Source organism: Trachinotus anak, unplaced genomic scaffold (genome assembly GCF_046630095.1).
Source record: "Trachinotus anak isolate AG129_WGS33_773 ecotype Australia unplaced genomic scaffold, CSIRO_AGI_Tana_v1 ptg000023l, whole genome shotgun sequence".
NCBI classification, from domain to species: Eukaryota; Metazoa; Chordata; class Actinopteri; order Carangiformes; family Carangidae; genus Trachinotus; species Trachinotus anak.
The window spans coordinates 1,264,766-1,283,528 of record NW_027273874.1 but is presented as its reverse complement, the minus strand read 5'-3'; the positions used below and the strand labels follow the sequence as shown (position 1 = coordinate 1,283,528).

The following is an 18,763-nucleotide window of genomic DNA, read 5'->3' as shown; positions in this document are numbered from 1 at the left end:
TGGTGTGGATGGGTCGAACATGGGCCGCATGTGTGTGTGTATGTGTGTGTGTGTGTGTGTGTGTGTGTGTTGGCCTCCAACATGCTGTATGTGTGTGCATGACTTTTATGGGGCGTACACTTCGTGGTGAACTTCGTCTAGTTGGATTTGAACCGTAACTGATTAGATTTCAGGGTCGGGGAGGTGACCTCTGACCTTTTTACAACATCTGCACTCCTGATATTTCCTCAACCACATTTTAGCTTCGCATTACTCTGACTTGTGCTGAAAACAACGAGACCGCTAAAACACAACTAGTGTTTAGATTTCCTGTTTATTCACTTCAAATTAACTTTTATAGTAAATAATAATACACTAAATGTACACTGTCCAAAAAATAAAATTAGAATATTTACTATTCCAAGACCACTGAGGAACTCCCTCTGTTGTTGAGAATGTGACATGATTGAAAGCTCCACTGTATAAAAAGTGTTGTATAAAAATGGTTAGATTTAAATGTTTCACATCATCTGTGTTTATACATTGATAATATATAATTTATTAAAAACAGCAAGTTTCAAAAAGTGACCAAAAAAACCCAAACAAAAACAGACAATATTTCCATCAATAAATATATTTGTTGTCTTACAGTTTTTCCAATTTTTTTTTTTTTTTTTTTTTTTTTGGACGCACTATTTGAATGTCCTTCCAGCCGTGACACTGATGGTGGTCTCACATGTGGGTGGTCTCATCATCAGCATCTGTGTCATGTGCCACAGAGATCTGGGCTTCAGGGAGGTTGTTGCACTGCAGGTAGCAGAAAACCACCTGGACCTGGAACACACACACACACACACACACACACACACACACACACAGAGAGAGAGAGAGAGAGAGAGAGAGAGACACAACATGCACAGCAGAAGTTTTAAAAAAAGTACCACCACAGCTGAATGTACATGGTTAGAAAGTACTTGTACTTGTTCCTGACACAGGCACTCACGCGATTTAACGTCTCATTGTACAGTGAAGTACAGCAGGTTACATCACAAAATATTGTACAAAATAAGAATAATTTCATTCCAAGTTGAGATAAGTAATTCATGAAAAAGGTGAATTTCTCAGACTGATGCCATCAAATATAATGTGTGTGTCAGTTTGTCTTTCTTCATATGTTCATTTTAAGACTTTTACTTTTTAATTCTTCTGTTCAACTAATAGACAAACTAATAGGTGGACTTATTTATATTTGTTAATTTCATTAAAAAGAATATCTGAAGGGCTGTGTTTCCAAAAAAAACTTCCCTTTGAATAATTTCTCTAATTTATCTCCAATCCTTTAATGGAAATTTTGGGGTTTATCAACCTGGGGGATCTAACACTTGTATGCTTTGTTTTGTTTGTTTTGGGGTTCTTTTTGTTTTGTTTTTTTGTTTTTAAATTTGACAACTTTTAGTTCAATAAAAAGGATTCAATATTTCTCCACTATCGTTTAATTCCTGGGTTTGTGGGGAAGACTTCAGAAACCAGCCTTTAAGTCAGTTACCTGAATAAATAATCATTTTTGTGTCAGGTCAACATTTTCTAGATATGACCTCAGCTTTTTTCCAAGCTCTGGCTCGTTCTAATATATGCTAAAGACAAACAAACAAAAATAAAAAATTTTGGAAAACCAAACATTTTCTCTCACTATTCAGCAGCCCTCTCCACTGCCCCACACCCACCTGTACCACCACCTCCTGGGAGATGTCCACAGTGGGGCCGTCATGCCCCAGTCCAGCCACAGGGGGGCGTAAAAGGCTCGGCCCGAACACTGTGGCCAGGTTCAGCAGAGACATCTTGTTGATGTCTTGCTTCTCAGACACTCTGGGTAAAAATGGATAACATTGCAGATTCAAATTATCAGCAACAACATCACAAGTCATTTAAGAGTTTTGGGTGGATGCAGCGTCTAAGATGACGTGATTGGCAGTTGCTGTGATCTGGTTGGGTTTAATTTTGTTTTTCATGAATGATACTGTGATTAAATTTCTTATTACTCTATAGGTGAACTGGTGGCGGTATTTCACCAAAACTAAATCTACCCCATCAATAATAAGATGACACAATGACTGAATTCAGGAGTGACTATAAGAAACTGTGTTGTCTGACTGACCGTTGGAGGTGGTGCATGAGGTAGAGGAAGGTGTGACGGTTGGTGTCAGGACAGGACTGTAGCAGAGACAGCATGGAGACGAGCCGCGCGTTCATGTCCTGGATGTCTGAGGAGGAAACATTTCACATGCAGCTGATCTGACTTTAAGATTAATTTAGAGGTGTCAAAGGGCAGGTGTTAACTTGTATGAATTTTCTATGACTGGTTTTAACAGGTTTTTTTTTTTGTTGTTTTTTTTAGTACCATTACTGGCAGCAAATGGCCTCTAAAGGTGAGAAAATATAACATCACTAAAAAGATGCCAAAAAGGAGAGACCTATATATTTGTTATAGAATAGTATATATAAAGTTTTAATGTGACAGGTTAAACAAACACTTGTATAATTGTTTCAGGTTTTAGTTCTCTGTCACGCGTTGTTGATGTGTTCCTCTTACCCAGCGCCGTGGCCAGACTCTGAAACAGCTCAGCGGGTATGAGAGGTTCAGGCAGCTCCCTGAAGTACAGTTTGAGAACACCAGAGACGGCGTTCACCTCCATACTTCTCAGTCTGGTCACTGCTTCACGTAGATCTGAGCGGGGCAGGTGATGATGATTATTATCAGTATTGCTGTATCTTCATATGTCGTAGTGCTGAACATGTAGCTGACAGCTTCCAACATGACGCCTAATGTGCCTGAAGCAACTTTAAAAACCGACGGAAGCTTTTTGAGCAGATCTTGATCTTGTTTTTGGAGTTGGTAGAAACTTAAGATGAACTCACTGAGGTTTTGTTTGTCAGAGTACAGTTACTCAGGACCAACCACAAACAAAAGCACTGAACAACACTAAGAGCCTGCACAGGCATGTTAGCGGCTTGTTGCACAGCGGTGCTTTGAGCTAATATTAGAATGCTAACATGTGCACAGCGTCAATGCTAACATAATGCTGTTCAGCAGATTTAATGTTTACCATCTCGTATTAGCATGCTAACATTTACTAATTAGCACTATACACAAAGTACAGCTGAAGCTAATGAGAATCTCACTTTTCTCCTCATAAACCGGTTCACTGGACAAATAAACAGTTGGACATGACTTATCGCCCAAAGTGACATATTTAATTTGTGAATGTTTATTTTTAAATTCAATGGTGTATTCATGTTTTTATGGGGACTTTGAATGCAACATTTTGGACCCTTACCACCAGAAACGAATGTTCAGCTGTTTGCATTGTTTCATAAGGTGACACTGGGGGGACACTGTCAGGAGAGGCCTGACTGTCAGTGCTTTTCACTGGAAGCAAATATGAGACAACTGGACAAAGTCTCATCCTCTGTAATGACTCCAAACATGAAGTAACAAAGTCACGTTTGGGCCCTGATTTCTGGCATTTCTCTGACAAACATCTGTTGTTTGAAACAACAGCTGCCCTGTCTGAATAACACTTTTGAAACATAGCAACAGGAAACTAAAGTTTTGCTGTGTGTTTTCTTACTGCTGTTGAACGCAGCTTTGAGCGTGCTGATGTCACTGGTGGTCCCTGAGATCCGGTAGATTCCCAGCTCATCCATGCCTCTCCTCTCCACCTCCTCCACACAGCATCGCACCACATGTGGGACCATCACTCCCTCCTGTCTGGCAGAGAATTCAAACTGTTAAGAAAAACCCCTCTTCAGATTCAGCTGATTCATTTGATTTCAGACTTCACTCTTGCCACACTTCTGCTTCTGCTCAGCCCACTGTGCCACTGAACAAACCACCTCACTTCCTGAAACTAGCTGTACAGAAGTGAAATAAAACTCTGGGTTGAACTGCAGCTTTCCGTTTAAAGTATTTCAGACATGCCGTGAGCACAGACAGAGTTAGTGAAAAAGGCTTTCTTCTATTCTTGTAACACCAGCGGGAACTTACTGAGCCACAGTTTCAATAGGGACACAGAAGACAGGGTGTTGTTGAGCTGTGGAACTGGGCGGTTCAAGTGGGTGGGGATTGAATTTAAGGGACAGAGTCAACTCCACTTCGCCAAGCTGTAGAGTCTGTCTCCTCCATCGCTTATTCAGGGATTTAGATTCCAGCTGATAAACACAAAAGGACAACATGTTGAGATTTTCTATCGTGTATCTAAAAATAAATAGTTGGTGTTTGAACCAAAGGAAGAGAAATGGTCTGGGGCAGTTTTTCCAACCACCTCTGCTTGTATACAGCCTACACACACTACATGCACATATTGAGCATGGTGCCATGGGAGGAAAAACAAGTGAAATACCTGACCTATAATAATAGGTCAGTGGCATTATATTTTCCTTTATTTTTTTATTTTTATTCTCTTTATTCTGTTAAGGCAAACACATTTGCTTCCAAAAGTCGAACATGTGCTTTCCGTTTAGCTCTGTTTTCGGTCTCTACCAACTCGTGAAGGAAATATCTTGATATTTTAGCTTCAAAATGCTGTTCACTAACTTTAGCTGTGGTTTGGTGCTGAGCAGGTCTCCCAGCAATCAGCTTCTTTGTTGAAAACAGCAATGCTGATGGGAACAGTTGGAGTGAACCAAAACAGTTAAGCTGTGGCTCATAAAACCAAAACAATGCGCTTAAAGACACTAAAATGCTCTGTAGAGCTGAAAGGCAGAATGATAATTCTTTCTTCAATTGACCCCTTTCACTTTAATTGACTAGTGCATCTTTAATACTTGTAGATTTCTATTTCTTACATTGATTTTTACATCTGACACTTGATATTTGTTGTTCATTGTGATTGGTACCTTCTGTATTTAATTCCTTTATGCAAACCAGATTTGGGGATTATAAAAGGCCGAAACTAAAGTATCTCCATACCCTTAAAGTAGTTTTTCCCAGGACAGCATCATCCTGTCCGTCAGACTGACTCACACAGAGCACCTGCAGTTTCTGAGCCCCGTCCACCTGGAAAGACAGCTCCTGTTTGAAGTAAAGAAGATGTCATTAACGCTGACACTGAACACCTCAGTGTCTCAAAGCTGTGACAAGAGCATTCGTGCCTCACTGTAAGCCTTTCAATCCTGGCTACCGGTTGGATTTAGGGAAGGTTTTACTGCCACTGATCATGTTTAAAGCACAGCCACACTGCAGACTTTTTTAATCCCCAGCAAGTTCAACTGAGGCCTGACATCGTGTCGGATGCTGTCTAGACATGAAGATGTCATTCACTACCTGACAAATCATCTACCAACTGTGTCAAACTGTACCACATCTACAAGACCATAAGACAGGAAGCCACAGTATCACCTTTTCAGACCAAAGAAAGTTGAATAATTTTGTTTCAAAGCGACAAAGTCTAACCTGGTCCCAGTGTGGGTTGAGGCTGCAGACTGAAGAGTGTGTCTGGGCCTGTGTATCATAAAATCCATAGCCATCCACTTCCACACACACATAAACACCTGCAAGAAAAAGTGCCAGAAATTATTTGACCTTATCATTGATCTCACCTCAATTTATAATTCTATCATAGATTTTTATTTTATTAAACTTTTATTAGTGAATTTAAAATGCTAAAAACATACAGGTTGCTTGTTGCAGGCCGCAGGCAGAGTGAATCGCCACACTGAGAGTCCCACACAGCGACTCCTTGTCCTCAACTGGCGAGAGACAGAGACAAAAACACCTTAAAGCTCGGTGGATTTAAACCGTGAACGAATGTGAAACTTAATAAGACGAGAAAGACGTAGACCGTGCCCAGAGGTTTTGTGGGCAGCAAGAGATCAGTCAGTGTATTTCATTTCAGATTCAGAATGAGATTCTGTGGTAATTCAGAGTGAAGTACATAGAGAGAAATGGTGGTTGTACCAGCGCTGGAGCTTTGTAGTGGTGGCTGCTGGGTCATTCTCAGTTTCACACATGCACTGGTGAGAGTGAGCAAGTCTGGAGGAACAGTTTCTATGTCTGACAAACAACACAAGGCAAGAATAGGCACCAATCAGCTTACACAACCCCAGTGACTGCAGAAAGGAAGAAACAACGACATAACAGACTTGATTCCAAAAGAAAATATATTCTGTCACATGAGACAAAAAAAAAAAGAAAATCCTCACATTTGAGAAGCATGAACCGGAGAATATTTAACATTTTTGCATGAAAAATCATTGGGTGCTGGTTTCAACTTCAATCATACATGTATGAGAAGCAGGACCACTTTTTTCGGTTCCATAAAGACATTTAAGGTTTCTCACCTATGCAGACGGTGAACAAGTCACAGCTATTTTTTCCACAAGTGCATCCCACTCAGCTATCATACGCTACTCAGAAACCGGCAGGGTGTTGAAGCCTCAGTGGTGTCAAAGCCTAAGCCACAAAATGTTCCTCTACAGATGACTTTAGCGTTCAGCCATCCACGACAGATGGCTAACAATTGTCTTGACAATGTGGTAACCAGACTTAAAAGGGTGGAGTGACACCTTAATTTAAAGAACAGGTGACATTGTTGAATTAAGCCTCGTAACTGTATTCTGTTGCGAGAAAATTGTTACATTAATCATATTGTGCTTATTTTAAGAAACATATTTTTAAAACTGTGATATTGGTGTGAAGCCAGCCTAATCGAATTCTATTAATGGCTTCCAGCTTTGCAGTAATGTGAACTTACTTTCTGTGGTGAGTTTATGGATGGCTTCTCTCCATTCTTCAAGTTCATACAAGGAGGAGAGGAGGAGAGTGTGACTCTGCAGTGATACAAAACAGATCGCTCTTGTGTTTCAGTTGCTATTGCGAACAGTAACACATTGTCTTGAAAACATTAGGTGTGTTTGTGTGTGTGTGTACCTTGCCACTGGGGCTGTGCAGCTCCAGTCTATAAACAGGGGAGTGTGTGAGCAGCATCAGCTCCATTTGCTCCAGTTTCTTCCTGCTACGAGCTGCTAACAGCACGCCTCTGGATCCCTTCTTCACACACAAACACATTTTTATATTTCATTCATGTGTTAAAAAAACAACAAGACTGGTCACACTCTTCTGTCTGTATTTGTGCCTCCTTCACATAAACATATTACCTGTTGCTGTAGCTGCTGTCGGAGGAGGTACATCTTGGTTCTTACGGTGTGTAAGCGGAGGTGTGTGTCCGATGATTGTTCCTGATCCGCAACCCAGCGTAGTTTGAGGCCAGCAAGAGGCAGATACCAGCAGAACCTGTACTGATCCTGCTTCCTGGAGGAAAACACACACACATACACACACACACACACACACGTTCTAGATATACTGTATATTTTAACTATTTCCATCCATTATGCAACTTAGCTAACCATTTAAGGTTCCCAATACAACACACATTGCTCAGGTGGAACAACGACTCAGTATGTCAATATATTTTTTCAATCAAAATCATAATTTCTATGTTTTCAAATTAGTTTAGATACTCTACAAAGTGCCCCCTGCCCACTTAGCAAAAAGACTTGCACCAGATGTGGAAGTAGCATCTGACAATTATTCTGTACATAGACCAGAAGAAACACGAGCCTGTGGCCCTTGTTGTGAGTCACTGAACAATGACACCTTTTTATGACAAACAGCTGAGAACACGATACAACATGCAGCGTTGTTTCCTGTAGACAACAAGCAACAAGTAGACCACATTTCCCACCAGCACTGGTGTTCTCTCTCACTGCACTCACCCTCTGGTTGCATGCTTGAATCTGGTGCACAGCAGGAGATCGGTGTAAAGGAAGAGGTGACGCAGGCTGCGATCCCCCTCACTCACATCCACCACAAAGCCGTCACGCATCAGCTGACGTCTCTGGGGTAGACACAAACACACAAGCGCATAGCGACATTATGTTCTTGGGTGCAGTTGCTGCAGTTGTAGTTACACTGTCTGGAGTGGCCGGGTATGTGTGGATGTGTGCATGTGTAAATATGTAATGAACACATATTCTTGTTCTTCTTGGACAGATTTTGTATAGAAAAGCCTCACCATCTCATGACTGAGCATGACCTCTCGTTTGCACTGTGAACTCTCGTTGACACCAGACAGGAAGCTACGAGACAATCTCAGAGTTTCCTGTAAGGCTACGTAATCGTCATGCTCCGCTGGGGTCGTCTTCAGGAGCTCCTACAAGATCACAGAAAGGTTGTTCAATCAGAAAGTGCCAAGTGGGGGAAGGATTTGAAATTAAATTAATTGTGAAACTAGGAAGAATTAATGAAATTTATTATCCAGGGTTTTCTCACACGCAGCACAAGTGTGGTCTTGGTCACTCTGTCCAAAGGCTTGTACAGTAGAGCTGTAAAGGGACGGACAGCAATCAGACACCAACAGCCAACAGGTCATCTTATATAAAAACAAATTTAGAGTTTGTACCTTCAAATGTGTATTTGGTCCGAGTTTTGTCTGCAGAGTTGTTTAACATCATGCTCTGAAAAAGCAAGAGACAAAGTGAGGCTGGGAGGGACCACCCTGATATAACTTGTTAATGTATTCACTCCATTCTTCTGGAAGAACAGTTGTTAGTACCTCGGCCAGAGTTCGGAATCGAGGGTCTGACTGTGTGCACTTGCGAACAACTTCAACAGCTTCCTCGTAGTTTTCAATGAAACCACCATACAGACCGATCTGGTTGACCTGTGTGAGCAAAATAACAGACAGAACCGATAGTTGCCACATGAAATCATGAACAAAATTTCCTAGAAACTAATCTATTACAATGATGCAACCTACACATTTTAGTCGCATGGCATAAAATTAACACTTTCGTAGATGATGTTATCATTTCCTTTGACTGTGATTGCCAAAGCCATTGCATGGGTGGGGGCACATATGACCAGGGTATAAATATGTCGAGACAAAAGGTAGACCTTTCTTCATAGCAGAATTTTTGACCCATTTGTTGTGGGGTACTTGAGTCACAAGGCACAAGGTTTGAGGACTTGAGACTTGCTTGACCAGCACTGGTAAGAGGCTAGACTTGACTTTCACTTGGTCATCATGACTTGAGACTTTACTTAGACTTGAGACAGATGACTCTTTTAAATTACGTATTTGCATTTTGTGGATATGTTTGTAGATAAGTTACATTTTGTTTTGGAACATGATTGAGGGATTTCTAGTGCTATGCCTGCAAACCAGGTGTCATGGTATGGCATGACGGGGGTAAGTGCAAAAATACTAAAATTTGTCACAATACAAGTTGCACACAGATGTACTATAATAGTAAAAACTAGAATGGCACTCAGGTAGCAGTGGCATACCACCACAAAGGCCAAACAATCCTACACATTCCTGGATCTGCCCCTTTAACCGGATTGACACCAAATTTAATGGGTTCTTCCGTGGCCTTTACACCTCGTCCAACCTCCATGGTGGAGGTAAGAATAATAACTGTAGCAGTGGGTGGCTGCAGTCACAGATCAGGACTCTTGAGTGCCACAAATATCTGTAAGGTTTATAAGATGTAAGCAGCTGCAACATATTCGTCAATGTTTAAAGTAAAATGAAACTTCTTGACCACTGTCTTTAACTGATTTAAATGTGGAAACTGGGGTTGATCATCAGAATTTCATTTAACTTGACTTGTCTTGCTTGATTCTCACCACAGTAACTTGGGACTTGTTTGAGACATGCACTTTTGATTTACTCTAACCTCTGCTAATATTATTTATTATTTATCATTCAGCTTTGTTGAATGAGTTCGTTCCACCTGTGCTTTTCCTGATAAAAGTTCTGCCATAGCAGAAATCTGTTAAAAGTCAGGTTAGCATCCAGAAAGCAACATGACATGATTAGTATAAGATGAATGGGGAAAAAAAATGTTAATGTTTCAAGCAAACCTTTCAGTCAAATCCAGTCTAGCTGGAGAGTTGTCTTGTGTTTAAAATATTTTAAGATGTATGAAACTTTTGGCTTCTTTAGGGCTGCATGACAGAAATTGAGTGAATTATTTTGAACATCATGACAAAGTAAATATAACGAGGTAAAAAGAAACTTTAACAGCTAAATGAATGTGAAAAATAATCAGTTTCGAGCCTTGTCAAGCATTGTTTGGGGGGATTGAGTTGCTTTAGGGGAATTTGTTCCCATGTTTTCTACGATCCTGGCTACAACGCTGTTCAAACCATTAACTAACTGTGGGTTCAGAATGACAACACGAAGGTGCTTCTGCCTTCACAATCCTGCATGAAAACGATTTGTTTCTATCTATTTGCACCATCTCAATATCTGTCCCTTTGTTTGTCACACTGCACACTAACTCAGAAGGAGAGCTATCAAGAGTGCTACCTGAGCACAGGTGTTTTAAAGGTTCACATTAGGGCACGGCCCAGCCACCAGCTGTGTCGAATAAGATGCAGTCATCCACTCTAACCATGGGCGATCATTGTGTTTTAAGTGGGCCTTTTTCCTTGGCATGGCTTCACTGTGGAGCCATCTTGGTTTGGTTTTACATGTATGAAATTATATGCATGCACTTCTAAAAGTGCAAAGCACAAATGTGATCTAAAACAAACTAAATAAATGCAGTAGAGCATGAGATATGAATATGTAAAGACAGAAACAACAAAATGTAAATATAAATATGAAACCGAGGAGAATTGTTCAGTGCAGAGAAAGAATTATATGATACATTTAAGTCACATACATCTTGAATATTGAAATTTAATAGCATGGTTAAGTCATTAAAGAGTCTTGAGTTTGAAAACTTCTTAAAACTTAAACTTAAAGCTGCTTAGTGGATACAAAAGGGGGGGGGTTAATGTTGAAGTAGTATCAATTGATCTGCCAACACAACAGGATACAAACACTAAACCAACAGAAAACTCACCATTTTCAGAAACAGGTCCCCGACCCTCAGCTCAAAGCCTGTGTGGTTCATCTTGCTTTCCTGACTCGGGCTAGGCTCTGTCTGGCAGTGAGTACTCAGCCGGGCCTTCAGGCCAGAGTAGAAGCTTTGGTGCATGTCTCTGAGCTCGGGCACCTGGTAAAAAACTGTCTGGACCTGCCGACCGGAGAGAACAGGCTGGGAGGTCCCAGCTGAGGCCCGCAGAGCCTTCATGGGCTAGATAGAGAAATAAAAATAAGTAGTAGAAGCAGAGAGGCTCAAGGTCAACAGTGTAGGTGAAGGGAACCTGCTGCTGTTTGGAGGACATAGAGAAAGTAATGAAGCGAAAGCTTGGCTGGTAAAAATTAGAATGTGTGAACATACTGAATTGAGTGCACAGTTCACATTTCATACACCACGCTCACATGTGTTTCACTACCCTCTCAGCTCTGGCACACATATTCTCAAACCACATCTAAATTAATATAGAACATGTTTTCATGAAAAATATGAGCTACAACAGCACAAACAAAATGCAGCAATCCCAAACCAAACATGAACTTTCTGATTCATTTCTCACGTCCATGTTTTTGTAACAAAAATGAGTCATATGTTGAATGAAAATGAGGAAACAGGGGTTTGCTTTTTCCATTAATAGCACAAAAAAAGAAAGAAGAAATTAACCAAGAAAGCCCCTCCTGCATCAACCCAGACCTGAAAAACATTTTTCTGCCCTCATTGACTAGCTAATGATAGCAACGACAGAGATTCCTTTACAGACAAGTCTGACATCCTTACTGAACATAATATATATTGTCCGTTTAATCAATAAAAGAAAAAGTGTTTTTAAAAAAAATAGCAGGTTGTGCTTTTCTGCAGGGTTAGCATTACCTTGTTTTAGCTAGGCTATTTGCCAGAGTGTTTCCTGGCCAGGCAGGCCAGCAGAGGCACACCTAATCTTACATAAAAATGTTTTTTCACTTCTTTTTGTACAAATGAGATATAAAGACAAACTTTCAAACAAATAAGATAAAAAGTGTTACTTATGGCTGTTTAAAGGTGCCCGTACATGGATTTTCATTAGTGCTGAACAGAGCCAGGCTAGCAGTTTCTCCTCGTTTATGGTCTTTATGTTAAGCTAAGCTGCTAGCTGTAGCTTCAGATGAACTCCAGACATGAGTGGTATCAATTGAGAAAAAAGGGGAACCCCATTTCTAATGGAGAACCATCCACTTGTGGTCAAACAAGGAAGCTGAATAACAAAGACGTTGGATGTGAGAGCAACATATAATGTCATAACACAATGTTAACCATAGGCAGAAAGACATGCCCAACATGACTGACGCTCAAACTCAGATATAGTATGCAACAATTACAAAACAAAAAATGACATCCCATGTTCATGCAATGTTTGTAGAATCAAAATAAGAGTTACAGGGTGACTCTCATGTATGTTACATGAAGCATGTCTATTTTTAAATGTGGTGACAGTAGAACGGAAAAGGGGAAGTTTACCAGTGATAATCATATCAACAGGGTTTTTCTGTTATTGCAATATGATTAAGCTAAGTTAATTGTTACCATCAGCAGTGCCTCCAGCTCTCTGAGATAAACCTCCTCACTCTCCAGGATGCCCTTCAGAACCGCAAGCCTCCTCTCCAACATTTCCTCCAGGCTGCACGACGTCTGAATCAGACATTCAACAAAACGTTCATCAGAGTCAGTCTCAAAATCAGTATCATGACAATTCGTCCAGTCAGTGACACTGCAGTGGTTATGTCTGGCACAACAATTGGCATCTGAAATCGCAACAATCATCAAAAGAGCAAGATTTTGAGGTGAGTATCTGTATCAGTGATGTCTTACAGATTTATTTCATCAGATAAATCCTGGGCCATCTCTGACAGCTCAAACATACATTTATGTCTGTTAATTACTTTTTCACAAACAAAAGGAATATATATTTGTTCATGAATTTCTTATATTACCTGAGAAATTCCTGTTTGGTAAAATAACAAAGCTTTGTGATCATTTCTGTATGTTTTCACCATTTCCACCAAATGTGAAGGCCTGGCTTGTGGGGAATGGGAATGGTTACCACTTCAATACTTTTCTACATATTAGGATTTAATAATTAAGAAAAGGAAAACAGTATCTATCTTAAACATACAGCAGTGAATCTGTGGGATCACAACAAGGAAGTAAAGCCAGTGTCAAGTTAAATGTATATATCTTTTCAGTTTTATTCCCTGTTTTTTTGATAAAATATGGTTGTGTGATAGCCAGTAGGTGGGAGAAGACAAAGGTTTTAGGAAACATCTTTACATGGATCTCAAACCACATGTATGCTCCTCGTGGCCTTGGATCCCTCTCAGTTTTCCCACTGGCATCATGAAATCAAAAACGCTGAAATTATTGCAAAACATTTTGTGATGTGGATGAAATTTGAACTCACAGGGGTGTCGGGGAAGTCTATATTCTCTGCCTGGAGAGGGGAGAGAAAACAGGACACCGCCTCCTCCTGGAACACATCCTCCTCCAAGATATCAGGCTCTGCTTCCACTACAACTGAAACACACACAAATACATAAAAAGTGGTCGTACGTGGGTGTAATAAAGTTCCCATATCTACTTCCCCCTTGGAATGTATAAATCTAATTTGTGGTCGCAAATAAAAAAAGATACCTGCTCTTTGACTGAGATGGTTTTTACTCTACTTTAAAAGTATGAATATCACAAAAATATACAGTACATTTTAACAAACAACACTTTTCAGATTTGACACTTTCAGTTTTATGTAGAATTATCCAATGCTGAATTCTATAGTGTTGTGTTTTCCCAAAAGACAATCTATAATTCTTTATAAATTGACTTTCTCGTTACATAATAAAGTGTCTCCGTCCCTCACCTGGTACATGTTGTGACTCCAGATAACGCACAGCCTCCTGGTAGACGTCCATCAGAGCTCGACGGTCCTCTCCTCACAGCGCAGGCTGAGCTCTGGAGATGCAGCATGTGAACACACACAGCTGTTGACAGAAAACTTCCTCTTTCTGCTAAGGATGCACAAAAGAGGAAAATACAGCTTCCTGTCTGAGTGAAACCTGCTAAAACTGATGAGAACTGGCACGTTCAGTCCATTCCCACAGTTGCACTTCACTTCCTGTCAATGTGTCAATTTCACTACTCTAAAATTTACAACTGACTATTACTTCACCAGTTACTAAAGTGACGACTGGTTCAACTTTAACTAGTTGTATGTGACTATATAAGTCTACATTATGATCATTATGAGTAACAAGCAGTCTTTAATAATATCAGCAGGTAGTGCTATTCAAATATTGAGTAATGAAAAGTTCATCGCTAAGTATTAGTTTTTAAAACGTTTAAATTGTATATATAATACAAGTGAAATGTATGGAAATCAAAATAGCAGCAGGCTGCACTAGTTTATTCTCCCATTAAAGATAAAGGAGTGAGTGACCATTAGAGCTGAGAACTGTATTTATTAGTCAAACACTGCTCTCTGCAGGAAACAATCTGATAGCACGACATCTTTAAAGCCTCATTTCATTTTTTTTTCTCTATAAGCTGTGGTGGGTGTTGAAGGTCACTATTGTCAGCTCTTGTTTTGTTCTCTGACTGTAGCTGCTGACGTGATGAATGTAACACCACTGAGGCTCTAAAACACTTCCTGTAGCAGCATTTCAACAGTGGTAGTAATACTTTGCTATAGCTGGTTGTGGTTTGTATTGTCATGAAGTCATACCCATGCACTGACACTGTTTTTAAGAGCAATGAAGACTGTTTGTGTAGAATAGTTTGAACGTTTAAAGAGCCAAAATATCATTTTTGAACACATAAATCAGTCTATATGTCTGAGGCCATGTGTTACAAATGAATAATCTGTAAAAAACTATACATCAAGTATTTTACTTCTATATTTATAAACATTACTGATGTGACCAAACATGAAAAAACATCAGAAATCCTTAGTAACTCAATGTTAGTTATTCTCTGGTGTTTATTAAAAGATCTGTCAGTCAGTTTGGAGCGCTAGCAAGCTGTCGGTGGATCTCAACTTAAGTTTACATTTGGATGGTGGATGGCCCTTTAAACCTCCAATAATCTTCTATAATCTTTTTTTTTTGGCCACTTGGGGGCAGCAGAAATAAAGCGCAACAATGACATTTTAGTTTGAGACGCTGAATTCTAGCAAACAGATGCTTGTTTTACAGATCAACATTATCATTCATTTTAATTGATGACTGCGTCTGCCTGTGGTCTCCACCAACTAAAATAATCTGGCTCATGGTGTTGGGAAGGTTGCATACAGTGTGTTTATTAAAACTGTTTAATAATCTCTGCTGTTTTTTCTGCAAATGTTGACAGTGTAAAAGGCATAAGAAGGGACAGCAGGCTGCTGGTGTTGGCGATCCTCTGACCTTTCCTCTAGCGCCACCATGAGGCTGACATTTTTGGTTTTTAATGAAATATCTTGACAGCTATTGGACAGATTGCCTTGACCCCTCAGTATGATTGTCCAGTATGTTCTCGCCTCTGGTCTGATTCTTAATCGTTTTTAAAATCGTTTCCATGCATTTTAACCAGAGACAGGTTCAGTGTAGGTTCCAAACCAGGTTCAGATGGGGGCTCGTCTGATTCTTCACATTCTGATCAAATTTTGCTGCTTTAAAATCACCAACAAACTAAGTCTACGGGTGTGGACACTGACACCAAACTGCACCTTTGTGTCTCTTCCTGTGTCACAAATTAACATATTTATTCAGAGAAAGAGACTTTTTTAAATTTGAGATTGTATCACCACTGTAAACATGACTACAAAAGTGGCTCAAATTAGGGAACTAAACCAATACTTGCAAATAACTCCAGAAATGTATAACATTGCTATCAAGCTGTTTCATGTTTTGACCATCAGGTCCAAACCTTCATATCAAATTTCCAGGAAGTCTAACTATATCCGCAATTCTTATTAGAATTTAAATACGGGGGGGGGGGGAAGTCGAGTGGTTAGGGCGCGTCCCATGTTGAGCACAAGACGCTCTTAGCAGGCAGTCACCAGTTCAACTCCCGACTGGTCCGACTCTTTCCTGCATGTCATTCCCCTCTCTCTACCCCCTTTCCTGTCAGTCTCCACTAAGCTATAATAAAGGCATAAAAAGCCCCCCCCAAAAAAAATTTAAATACAAATAGTTACTACTTGAATGATACAGCTTTATAAAACGTTTTTTGAATATAAAAGCAATATTTCAGTGTTAATTTTTTTTTTCTTTAAGTTTCTATGTTTAACTCCACCAAATAAATTCTTTATGTGCGCCTACTTCTTTAACTGACTAATGGCCCTTTACCTTTTTAGTATATCTGGATCAAATTAATTCATTAATTGAATTATATAATCATACAACAACTACAAATCATCACACCTCATTAGCTGCAATATACACCCACACCTATACACCTGTGCTTATTCATGCAGTTATCCAATCAGCCAATTATGTGGGATCAGTGCAAATCCTGCAGATGCAGGTCAGGAGCTTCAGTTAATGTTCACATCAAACTTGTGATCTCAGTGACCGTGGCATGATTGTCGGTGCCAGAGGGGCTAGTTTGAGCGTTTCTGAAACAACACAGTCTTTGCCATTTTCCAACATCGTGTCCATGCAGCAAAGAACTGAGGCTGTTTTGAGAGCAAAGGAAGGGCCCTGCCCAGTTAGTGTGGTGTTATTAGTGTGGCGTTCCGAATGAAGTGGCTTAATAAGTGTATAAATACTGTACACCATCACTGACAAACACATTTTTTTTTTACTTCTCAGTTGATAAAAATGATAATCAAAGTTCCTGTGAACCAGTCTCTCAAACACTGAGTGCACACTTGAACCTGTCAGTCATGATGTTGTGCAGACACACAGACCTGACATGTTGCACATGTGAAGCAGTATACAAGAGTTGTTGAACTGTGATTTGAATGCAGCAGTCAAACCCAAACATGGTTCACTGATCAAGAGTTTCAGTCCTTTCTATTTCTGTGCATAGAAAATATTTTATTCACTTTCAACATCATGAATAAAAACAGAAGTGAGAAACTGTGAAACACTGTTGGTTAGGAATCAGTGAAAAGGAGAGTTTTAGCTGCTTAACAGAATAATGTGATCTGGCAAAGATGCTGTCATATGTTCTTGTGTCAATAAAGAGCATTTGAAGTTTTGAAAAGCTGGACACACATTATTTCTTAGTGATAAACTGAGATAATAATATATCATATTATGTATATGCTGATTGTTTGTCTTTTTACACCAGTTAAACTCCGCGCAGGTGGGGACTCACTGTGATAGATGTGAGCTTGTTGGCAACAACATCAGTATGTTGAACCTGACATGACATTATTCACTAACATTCAAACTCAAAACATCTGGCTTTAACTGTGAATCTACGGCTTTGAACAGCAAGAATAAGTCAACAGCTAAATCTCAACAAACCACAAAGCACAAAGAGTATGTTTATGACACTCAGTGCTAGCTGCTGTATATAACATGCAAAAGTATACAAAAGGAGTTGTAGGCTATATTTTTTGTCTGTCTTCTTCCTAATTCTGATCACACAACAAACAGAATAATCCTTGTCTTGTACATTTATATCACTCCAAAGGAAAAATAGCAAGCTGTTTTTAAAAGGTGGAGCAAACATGTCACATTCCCTTATTCAAAATGGTTGAGCTCCCACGACCTGTGTGGTAACCACTGAAGCGGTGACCGGCCCCCTGTTCCTGATCTTCAGCTCGCGATTCATCTGGCACCAGACACATGTGTAGCACCATAACAACGAACAGCAGTCTCCACAGCACGAGCCCTGCAGGAGGAGGAGGAGGAAGAAGAGAGACAGAGAGAATAAAGGGATGATTTCTTTAGTTGCTAAATGCTCCACTATGTTCACCAGCTAGCTGCTAACTTTGCTAACTGTCAGCAGTTTGGTGCTGGGAAGGTAGTGTACAGAGCTTTTTTCCTGAAAACAGCAACCTGCTTCAGCCGCTGGAAACAGTTGATAAAAGTGGTGAGAATTAACTAACAGTAAAGTTGTGAGCCTTAAAATCAAAACAATGAGCTGAAAGACACTAAACTGCTCTGTAGAGCTGAGTGTTAAATCTCCATCAGTACAAGCAACGCCCGGTGGAGTTTCCTCTGCTGCAGTCGTCAGCTGGATGGATATCCCTATTTGCAGAGCAGGAAAACTATTTTTCTGAGATTTAAAATCTAATCAGACCACTGCTGCTTTGAGCACTCATAAGCAGTTGGTTGCTAATCCAATTTTCATAATGAAAAGAAAAAATTCATCAGCCATCAGCGCTGACATATATTGAAATGGCCTCAGGAAATGGCTGTATGAACTGCTGGGTAAAAATTATATTTCTTTGTGTATATGATCAGCTTTCAAAGAAACCTCAGGGAATGGTACTTTTAGTGATTACCTACCACACAGTGAGGACCATGGGTACATTTCTAAATAAACTAAGCACAAAAAGTAAGGAAATTTGTGTTCTTCTTCTTGGCAATAAATTTTATACCGTTGGAAAGCCTGTTTATTTCCCTTTTAAATGGTGCCACATTTGTAAGGAACATGCATTTGTGGGATGAGCAGCAGAGCTGAGCATGTGGGTTGCGCCAGTCAAAGATTTGCCAAATCTTCTCTGCCAATGCCAACCAGCTTTTTTTTGCTGTTGCTATTGACTCGTTTTGAGCTTCTGGTAACCCCAGGTGCTGACAATCAGGTGCCTGATTGGCACCTGATTGGCAGCATCTGTGAGCATGGGCCCTGCTACAGTGGTCAGTTTGGCCTTGTTCAGACTGCCAGCCAA

The 18,763-nt window shown here is 40.0% G+C and overlaps 1 protein-coding gene across 2 annotated transcripts; it reads right to left on the bottom strand.

The window, feature by feature from the left end:
• Positions 1-569: 569 nt before the first annotated feature.
• On the bottom strand, positions 570-13,960 carry LOC139606977 (active breakpoint cluster region-related protein). 2 transcript variants are annotated; one of them, XM_071459480.1, is made up of 22 exons: positions 13,802-13,960; positions 13,349-13,461; positions 12,475-12,579; positions 10,897-11,130; positions 8,595-8,702; positions 8,442-8,496; positions 8,312-8,364; positions 8,055-8,192; positions 7,756-7,877; positions 7,135-7,288; positions 6,908-7,024; positions 6,732-6,807; positions 5,936-6,031; positions 5,653-5,727; positions 5,432-5,529; positions 4,949-5,050; positions 4,025-4,188; positions 3,609-3,748; positions 2,570-2,704; positions 2,135-2,240; positions 1,704-1,845; positions 570-813 (listed from the first exon to the last, which is right to left on the bottom strand). In XM_071459480.1, the coding sequence occupies exons 1-22, from the start codon at positions 13,851-13,853 to the stop codon at positions 712-714; spliced, it is 2,487 nt and encodes an 828-aa protein (XP_071315581.1). In that variant the 5' UTR covers positions 13,854-13,960; the 3' UTR covers positions 570-711. The 2 variants fall into 2 exon arrangements, with proteins under 2 accessions (XP_071315581.1, XP_071315580.1); XM_071459479.1 differs by having other exon boundaries at positions 6,908-7,027; positions 13,802-13,959.
• Between the last annotated feature and the right edge of the window lie 4,803 nt (positions 13,961-18,763).